This window comes from Diorhabda sublineata, chromosome 10, assembly GCF_026230105.1.
Source record: "Diorhabda sublineata isolate icDioSubl1.1 chromosome 10, icDioSubl1.1, whole genome shotgun sequence".
NCBI lineage: Eukaryota > Metazoa > Arthropoda > Insecta > Coleoptera > Chrysomelidae > Diorhabda > Diorhabda sublineata.
This window is the reverse complement of record NC_079483.1, coordinates 8,998,272-9,008,509: the sequence shown is the minus strand read 5'-3', so window position 1 is coordinate 9,008,509 and position 10,238 is coordinate 8,998,272. Positions and strand designations below refer to the sequence as shown.

The 10,238-nt window shown below is 29.6% G+C and overlaps 1 protein-coding gene across 1 annotated transcript; it reads right to left on the bottom strand.

The window, feature by feature from the left end:
- Window positions 1-2,901: 2,901 nt before the first annotated feature.
- On the bottom strand, window positions 2,902-10,201 carry LOC130449734 (TBC1 domain family member 25). The gene is made up of 8 exons (XM_056787717.1): window positions 9,796-10,201; window positions 9,114-9,319; window positions 8,660-8,840; window positions 8,412-8,605; window positions 8,090-8,359; window positions 7,219-7,456; window positions 6,451-7,158; window positions 2,902-4,839 (listed from the first exon to the last, which is right to left on the bottom strand). Exons 1-8 carry the CDS (start codon window positions 9,844-9,846, stop codon window positions 4,069-4,071), a joined length of 2,619 nt encoding a protein of 872 aa, XP_056643695.1. The 5' UTR covers window positions 9,847-10,201; the 3' UTR covers window positions 2,902-4,068.
- Window positions 10,202-10,238: the final 37 nt, after the last annotated feature.

Below are 10,238 nucleotides of genomic sequence, written 5' to 3'. Positions count from 1 at the left end.
TTATTATTTTTTTTTCATTTGGGTTAAAGTATAGAAAGCAAAATTCTTATTGAATTCAAATATAATGATTAAATATGAAGTAAAACAAAAAATATACAAAATAACGGAAAATAAAGGGTGAAGACGACATAAATAAACATGTTGTGTTATGTAATTGCAAACATTTACCCTTCGTTATTGAATTTAAAACATTTTATAGCAATAAAAACATTCTATTTCTATTTGTAACCAAAAAGTATTAGAAGAATTTGCACATTTACAAGAAAAATATGTAAAAAGTCTGAGAAGTAAAAAATTCGGTAGGTCGCACTGGCTTTTGACCGTTTTGAGTATTTTTTGTTTTTACTGCTAATAATATAAAATCTATTACCCCCTTTTTTATTTATATTTAAACATGTGCAAATTCTTATATATCCATAAATATTTATATATAATTTTTTTTGTGTGTTTGGTGTGTGTTTTTGTATATATTATTAATATTTTTATATGTTACCTAAAGATTGATATGTTTAATAAAATATTTTGAATTTGGTATTATTAATTACTTCGGACTCACCCTGTATGTTTGTAATTTATTTATACTACGATGACGACGAATCGGTAAAAGATAATTTGACAGTATTCCAGATTGTAGAATTATGACACGATAAAATTATCTGTTCAAATTTATCATAAAATCTAATTGATATTTCAGTATTTTTCTCTTTTTTGCAAATTTTGAGAAAAATTTTCGGAAAAAAGTGGTTGTTAAATAGTATTTTAAACCACTGGTTTCAATTGAAGCTGTAAACCAACTGATTACAATCAGTAGATGAGTCTCTTATTTAAATAAACATTTGGGTAAATAATTAGAGGGGGGACCACCGTAATTTATGGTCATAAAAATTAATATTTTTTGTTTAATTAATTTTTTAGAATTTGGTAAAAACAATTTCAACACTTTTTTCATAAATAAAGGAATTAAAAAACCTTAAATTCCCCTATTTATGTTTTTTACGAAATATGTAGTATTTTTTTTTCGAAAAGTATATTCAAATAATTGGAAAAATAAAACAGTTGAATATGGTAATTTAAACAATTGATCAGATATTAATAAAAATTAAAGCCATTTAATTTAGTTTAACAAAAAATAAATTAAATCATTTTGAAATTCGCTCAACGTTACAAACCTAACCTAAATTTTTAATAGTTTGTAAAAATTGTTTAAATTATGATATTCAATTGTTTTATTTTCTCAAATTGTTCGTTTTTGTATGGACTATCCGATAAAAAATAGGATAATTTAAACAATTCTTGCAAATTATTAAAAATTTTTTAGGTTAGGTTAAGTTAAGGTGGATTAGGTGACGTTGCGGGACTTTCACAATGATTTGTTTTTTGTTAATGTAAATTAAATGGCGTTACTCGGACTGCATCGGGTATTTACTATATAGTGACGTCACTTAATTTGTGTTCCGTGTGTTTCTGATCACGTGACAAAATGTTTCACAATGATTTTTTTTAAATGAAAGTAATAATATGACTTTTTTGACAACCGAATGAGTGTAGAAGTTTGGTTTTAACTTTTTCAAAATTTTAAATAATTTGTAAAAATTATTAAAAAAATGATTACCAATTTTTTTTCAAATTGATTGGTTTTCGAAGCCAAATTGTTGAAATTTCGGTTTTCAACCTTATTTTTATCTAAAACGTGCCAAAAAATATTTTGTATAACCTCAAATAGTAGACCCTCTTATTCAATGTTTCAATTAACTATAATATCGTCTAATTTTTTGTATTTAGTATTAATTATTTTTCCAGTTAACGTTAGCGACGCCTCTAAATCCGAGCTCGGTAAAGTAATTCCCGAAGCCATACAACAGCTCCAATCGAAAATTAGTATTTTAGAGTATAACGTGACGGCTCTAACATCCCAATTAGCCGACGAACAGAAAGCTAGAGCAGCCTTACAACACGTAGTGAAAAACTATTTAATGTCGAATTACAGCGATTTCGATAAAATTCAATGGCCAACTATTGAGAGTAATATTTGAAACGCAACTTTCATTTTGTGCAATTTTTTTTTCAATATTAATTATTATTATAAAATAGAAGTTTTTATTTTGATTATAAAATTAATAAAAAAAATATTTATCGATGAGAATTTTATTCAAATTCAATCACCTGATATCTACTCGTAACCACGAATTATATAGAGAAAAAAGATAATTGGCGCAGTCAGTAGGATAGCGAAAGAGACCTTTTACTGAAAACACAAAAAGGCACGTTACAAGACCGATAGCGTTTGAAGCTCAGTCACCGAATTGTCATAAAAATCATCCAGGAAGTTTTCATCGAGCCAGAAATTTTTAGATTCATTGTTTACACAAAAAAAATGATCAAATTTTAATATGAGAGACAAAAAGAAACATTCGAAGAGATTTGCTGTAGTGGGTTAAAGTTGACCGGAAGGCAAGAAAAATGGCGCAGTCAGTAGGATCGAGAAAGAGTCCTTTTAGTGAGAAAACAAAAAAATACATTTCAAAATCGACAGCATTTAAAGTTTAGCCATCAGATTGATATCTTCGTAAAAGGACGACGTTTGAGGTTTTCAACGAATCAGAAATTTTTAACTACAAAAAAAATTATCAAATTTTACTAAGAAAAACAACTAGAGACCTTGAAAAAGGCTTTTAACGTTAACCGCAAGGCAATCCAATCAAAAATTCATGACATATTCTTAGATGTGTGCTATGCTGGTAGAGTTAATGTTAAGACGTGCTGGGGATGTCATTTCTGTCAAAGGGGGACGTACTTGTCGTTGCCTCCTTTTTTATAAGTGTCAGATTCATCTGCTTGGTATCAAATTTAAATAATAGAAAGAATTTTGTTTTTGCCACATCGATATTTAAAAAAAATATATTTCTAATAAAGAATTATTTTATTGGGTGCACTTTTACTTCTTAAACTATTTTAATAAATTGATACAATTGAAATAAATCAAAAATATACCATAGTAACTGTATGTAAGAGCCCCTTTATATTTTAATTTGCCTAAAAAGTTCATAAAATTATCCCCCATGCTCGATCGACAGCATTTGAAGCTCAGTCACCAAATTATTCTGAAAATCTTCTTGGAAGTTTTCATCTACCCAGAAATTTTCGGATCCGGCTCATTGTCTACGAGAAAAAAAGGAAAATGATCAAATTTTAGAAGGACAAGAAGAGACCTTGGAGGAGATTTGTTGTAATACGTTGTTAAAGTGGCTATCTCAACTAGAGAGAAAATATTTTCGCAAGAAATTGGCGCAGACACTAGGATCTCGAAATAGTGCTTTTAGTTAGAAAAGAAAAAATTACATTTCAAGACCGTTATCATTTGAAGCTCAGCCATCAAATTGTTTTAAAAGATCTTCCTGGAAGGACGACGTTTGAAGTTTTCATTGATCCAAAAATTTTGGAGATAAAACATCAAAGAAAAGCAAGAGATATATAGCTACTGCTTTTGGTGTAGGAAAAACAATAATTTTAATAATAATTTGAGATTCCGTATAAGTCTACAAAAAGAAAAGAAAAATGATGAATTTTAAGTACAAAGTAAATCCAAGAAAGACAAGCATAGACTTTGCTGTATTACGTTTGTTGTAGTAGCTATCTCAACTGTACAGAAAAGATATTTGGGAGTTAACTGGAAGGCAAGAAAATGGCGCAGCCAGTAGGATAGGGAAAGAGTCTTTTTAGTGAAAATAAAAAAAAAGGACATTACAAGACCGATAGCATTTGAAACTGAGTCATCAATTATGGAATATTCGTTCTATTTTAAGTAGATTTTAATTTTCATATTTACAAAACGAGTTAAAAGCTAGCCACTTCGTTCCGCCTCGCCTTTCCCTACTTTTACTTTTAAGCCCTCGATTCATTTTAAATTGAAAATTACTTCCCTAATCAATTTTTAGATATTTAAAGTTTATTAAAAATCGTTAGTTAGGACGACTCAAATATAAAGGAGCTTCTTATACACACATAAATAAAAATAAATAAAATTAAAAATATCACAGTACTGTTCAACGAAAAAAAAATCACCATAACCTAACAATCTTCGAAGTCCAACCTCTGTTGAGCTATACTGTGTTGCTTCATGTACCTCGCGTACATCTGTCTAGCTTGATTCAAAACTCTAACGACGTTGTGCTTCCTCACCATTTTATCGAAATGCATCGCCATTTCGTTGTAGTCCATCGATTTACTTATGATATGATCACGGTGTTGCATCAATAATGTAATGCACAAAAACATCAAAAACGGATTACCGCCTCCGAATTCAGTCGGGGGCGGTAAAAGAGATGGTATTTTGATAGCTTCGGTAACTTCTTCGCAGGAATTCGTCATATTCGGCACTATACCGTTGGAAGTAGGTTCCGGAGCTGTTTCGAAATCGATTTCCGCTTGTTCGTCCGGTGTGTTTTGACTTTTTTGATGAAGCGGATTTTCCCATACAAAAACATTGTCGCTTCTTTTATTTTCCTTTGATTCGACTTGTTTGGTGATGTTTTTATCATTAATTGGAGATTCTGATAATCTATCGACGATTTTTTCACCGAACACAGTTCGATCCAAATGTTCCAATTCCAATTTTAATTCCCTTGTAACGGAAGTCGTTACGGGGTAGTAATCTTGCGAATCGTCGGGGCTGGTGTCGTCGCTGCTATTATTAGTCGATGAAAAATGTCGGGATGAACTGGAGTTTTCGGAATCGTCGATACTAGATTTGGTGAGGGTGATTTTTGGTTTATCCGATAAATCACTTTTTGCATCGCTGCTAAGTTTGAAGAATTCGTTTAGATTCTTCACCAAAAGTCCCTAAAAAGTTGATTATAATTAGTTGCAATGGTAATAATTTAAAAGTGAGGTTAAATATTGAAAAAAGAAGTTAAATTAGGTTATGTACATCAGATGACACTATTATCCTAATTGTCCATAAGAATTCGATAGTTTTCTCAAGTCTGATAGACATTATTGAAGTGTAAATCGATAGCAGGTAGTCAGAAAATGGAGTACGAAAAAGCAGAAGGAAATAGAAAGCAAAAAACTAGATGTAGCATAGGAAAAGAAATAATGAAACGCAAGAAGGAAAAAGAAAAACTAGAATGAAAATAGAAAAAGAAGAAGATAAATACAAAAAGAAAAAATATAAGGAAAACAGAAATTGAAAAAGGAGAACAAAAATAGAAAAAGAGAAAATAGAAGAAAAACAGAAAATGAGAAACGTGAAGGAAAATAGAAAAGGTAGAAAGAACATGAAAAATTAGGAGAATAGAAAATAGAAGGAAAATAGTAGAAAAAAGTAGAAGGAAAATAGAACGGGTAGAAGAACATAGAAAATGAAAAAATAGAGGGAAAATCCAAGCAGTTGAAGGAAAATAGAACAAGAAAAAGCAGAAAGAAAATAGAAAAATAAAAGGTAGAAACTTAAAAAGAAGAAACAGAAAACGAAAAAGAATAAGGCAAAAAGAAAAAGTAGAATGAAATAAAAAAAATAAAAAGCAGAAGTAAATAAAAAAAATTTGAAAGAGAACATAGAATAGGAAACGTATAAAAAAAATAAAGAAAGAAAAAATAGAGGTAACAGATAATTGGGGCAAATTAGGAAAAGTAGAAGGAAAATGGAAAAATAGGAAGTAGGAGAAAAATAGAAAAAGTAGAAACAAAATATAAAACGAAAAAGAAGAAGAAAAATATAAAAAGGAGAAAGAAAACAAAAAACGAAAAGCGGGAGAGAAAAAAAACGGAAAATAGAAAAGGTAGAAAAAATGAGAAATACAGAATAAGTAGGAGGAAAATAGAGAATGTGGAAAGAAAATCTTAATGGAAGGAGAGCATAAAAAGAATAAGTAAAATAGAAAAAGAAAAAGTAGGAAATAATGAAATAAAAAAGTGGAAGGAAAATAGAAGAGGTAGAAAACATACAGGAACTGAGGAAAAAAATACAAAATGAGAAAGTATAAAGAAAATAGAAATTAAAAAGTAGATGCAAAATAGAACAAGCAGATAGAAAATATAAAAAAGGAGAAATAGAAAAATGAGTAAAATAAGAAAAGTAAAAGGAAAATAGAAGAAGGAGAATAGAAAAAGAAGAAAGAACATAGGAATTGAAGAAATAGAAAGAAAATAGGAAAAGATGAAAAAAATAGAACGAGAAAAAGCAGATGGAAAATAGAACAAGAAAAATGGAAATTAAAATAAAGTAAAGCAAAATTGAAAATGAAAAAGCATAATAAATTACACTTTCACCTTATCTGATTATTGAGAATGGTTTTGAATTATAAATAGAATACAGAGTCTCTCATCTATAAAAACAAATATTATAGATATTGATGTGATGTAACAATCTATTTAGGCTCAAACTTTATAATATCAGACTCAATTAAAAAAATTAATAACACTATATATAATATTTTGCCCATTACTAACCTGTTGCGGTCTATTTTCTTCTTCTTCCTTAATGGAATGCGTCGAATCCAATCGATCCAAAGACGAAAACAATTTCTGTTTCAGATCCTTAAAATGACCCGTCCTTTTGGAATTCCTAATCAAATTCGTCATACTCGATGATAAACTTGCACTTTTTTTATTTAACGTTTGATGACAATTAATCCTATTATTCAAAATAACCGAATCAGACTTTTGTTCTATCGGTGATATAGATCTCGATCTAAGTTCGACGAATTTCAACGAACTATTCGATACTTCACTATTTTTGGGCGATTTGGGACTCGAATCGTCCGAATTTCGTAGAACCGCGTCGTCCAAACTTTGGTATTTCGTTTTGATACCGGAAACCGTTTTACTCTTATTGATAGATTCGTCGAAACTGTGATTTTGTCTTTTAACTTTTTGATTGGCATTACCACTGTTTAGAGACATCGAACTACTCTGTCTTCTCAAAGCTATTATCTTGGTATAAGCGTTCTCCCTTGGGGTTTTAACTAGAGGACTAACCGGCGGTGTGGTAGATACCGAAGGTTGGAATAACGTATCAAACAACTTCAGTTCTTTTTCTGGTGGATCGGCAGGAAGAGAGCTCCACAATACTTCGAGCATCCTCAAGGAATCTTCGAAAGCGAATTCCCGTTTCATTTCTAGTAGAAGCCAACGGTAACAAAATAAAAGATCATCAGCCTAAAACAATTAATAAAAAATATAAAATTGTGATTAATTATCAAGAAAACAATTATTTACCTGATGTATTTTTAGGTAGTTATAAAATTCGGGATCGTAATACAAAATTCCTTCTGCTAGGTGAGTGAATTTTTGTGTCATGGCGATTCCGTCTATCATAAAATTAGTACAAAGTCGTTGCATCAATGCACAGAAACAAATGTAGGCATGAGCTTCGTCGTTCATAGTCACTAATAATGGTGATGCTAAATCGCTCATGCCCTGACAGTAACTTACTTTCGGATGATTGAGGGCATAGCTAAATTGAAAAACAAAAGATAAAACGTTATTTCGAAGACCGAAAGGCAAAAATTATTTCTACGTACAACACAACCAACAAAATAACTATATTCAATGGTTTAAGTTAACAATTAAAAAGAAAATAAAAAGTGACAAATAACAGAATTGGAATACCTTCAGTACTAAAACATTCCACCAAGTAATTTTGCAGATAAACAAGATAAAAAACCATCTAATGAGTAAGATCCAGATCATTTAATGCTTTCAAATTAAAATAATAACAAGCATTATCAATGTTTCATGGTACATTTGAACTACTAACCTCCATTCGGACTTGGAAATGGATACTACCAGCTAGACAATCATCAAATTTATTTGAAGACATGAAAAATGAATTTTTGACAACAAAAATTACAAGGGAAATGGGTTAAACCAAACAGAAAAAGATCCAGATGACTTAACCCTTTCAAATTAGAATAATATCAAGCATTATCAATATTTCATGGTACATTTGAACTAATAACCACTATTGGGACTTGGAAATGGATACCACCAGCTAGACAATCATAAAATTAGATGGGAAAAGGACTGAACTAAACAGAGTAACATTCAGATCATCATACCTTGGCTTATAATATAAACAAATACTTACGTGGTAAGTATATTGAATAGGGCAGCAATATTTTGATTGTCATCACTGCCAGCATAAAATGGATGATGTCTGTCTGTTCTCAATACATCCTTTCTAACCATTCCAGTGGTATAAGCTAATTCTCCAGCCACTTGACCTTGAGCGATGGCAGTCTTCCACGTTTCTTTCAAGTCTATATATTCAGATGCCTTCTTCTTGATATAATCCATTCGCTCTTTACCCGTCATACCACTTGGATAGACATTAAGCAAATGCTTCCACACAACTTTCCTGTAAACGTTTAAATAAACAAGAGCAAATCTTGGAAATTGAGCTAATTAACCTTAAGCTGGGATCAATCCCTCCAAAATAAATAACAGATCTTAGTTCTTTAGCATAGACAATTTGTCCTACAGGATCCAGAAACCTTCTAAATTCTGCATCTGATAATGGTTGTCTTGGTGGTTGTAGTGCAGTGTTATTAACTTCTTCTCCAAGATTGAACGCCCTTTGGACCATATTAAGTGTTTTACCGACCTAGGTTTTTATGATTTTTAAATACCTTTAATTTTGGAGAAATATCGGACTTACTTGATTAAAGATCCCATGCAATCTCGGGGAAGGTTTAGCTTCTTGACTTGTTGTTGTTTTAATTTGCGTAATAAAATGGACATTTTGTTTTATTTCCCTATCATCATAACTTTTCCTACATAAATCAACTTTAAGTGATAAACATGGTTCTGTATTAGTAGCTACAGATGCATTATGAGCTCTAAAAAAATAATCAGCTCACAAATATTCATTTAAGGATTAATGATGATAAAAATAAGCAATTTTTTATTTTTACACATTCATTAGGAAACATCATCTTTTAGTAAATAATCTAATTACAGAAAACGAATAATATGATAAACTTTTAATTTGATTAAAGATAAAGTATTTAATGTCAAGTATTGATATTTTTACTTCCTTTAACCCTATCTTTTAAATATTCAAATACAATTTTTGGGAATTTAGGTACTAATAATAGAAATTAACTGCTTACTTGAGGAATGCTGCATCTAGATCCCATTCAGACAATATAGGCATATATGATTCATAGCCGTTTATATCATATATTTTAAAAAATACTGTAAAATCTGTTTTTAAATCAAAGGCTTTCGCTAAAATACTTCGTAATACTTCAATTGATGTGATTTGGGGATCTACACTGAATTTTCGCATTTCTACAGGTTGATTACCTTCAAATTTCTACAATGAGGTTAAAGAAAAACTATATAACATATTTGTATAAATACACAAAGATTAACAGACCTTGGAATAAGGTACATGCATATCCAAAACACTGTTTACTCAATTTATAATTAATTCATTAATTAGAAATTTAATATTTCCTTCGGTTAAGTAAATAACCTGCACATTAATTGAGTAAAATGTAAATTTTGACCTATATTGCTTGGATAACGATAAATTTTTAGTATCAGCAGGTGCAATTTTAATTTATTATGATATATGTGAATATTTAAGATTTAAAAACAATCATTAACAATTTATAAATATTCTTTTATGTTATTATTTGAATGAAATCAATTTTTTCGTGTGAATATAATCAAATTATTTTCCGATGTTTTTATCGAAATTTATCAATTATTTTTTTACTAGATAAATTATAAAACACAGATCAAATTGCAATGTTATTAAACGAAAAGATTAATAAATAAAATTACCTTAACTTTTACCCTTACTGCTTCACGGCTATATCCAAATACTCCTGACATATTGTAACTTTAATAAAAGAAACTTAAATTACTTGTTTTAGTCAACTTAATATGGAATTTTCATCTAATTTTATCATTATTTCTAATTTTAATGTAGAACGAAATGAGAAGCCTCTCATTTGACTAACACCAAACTACAATCAGAGACAACCAACATCTGACATTTACTATACACAAAATACTGCAACTGATTTAACTTAACGTCAATTATTGACATTTCTAAAATAATAAGAACTGTCAATATTTCAGGGAGGTAAACACTACAAATAAAACAATTTTCACGTATTTTGCACAATTTAAATTTACTGCATAATACAATTAAATTTGAGGAAAGTATCGAAGTCGTTCGAAAACTAAATCGTTAATAAAAACTATATTTAAATGTGATAAGA

Bases quoted from the DNA above. Each gene is read 5' to 3' on its own strand.
- LOC130449734 (XM_056787717.1), bottom strand. From the start codon at position 9,846: ATGTCAGGAGTATTTGGATATAGCCGTGAAGCAGTAAGGGTAAAAGTT. The intron at 9,320-9,795 runs GTAATTTTATTT...ACCTCATTGTAG, and splicing joins CAGTAAGGGTAAAAGTTAAG to AAATTTGAAGGTAATCAACC. The intron at 4,840-6,450 runs GTTAGTAATGGG...TCAACTTTTTAG, and splicing joins AAGAAAATAGACCGCAACAG to GGACTTTTGGTGAAGAATCT.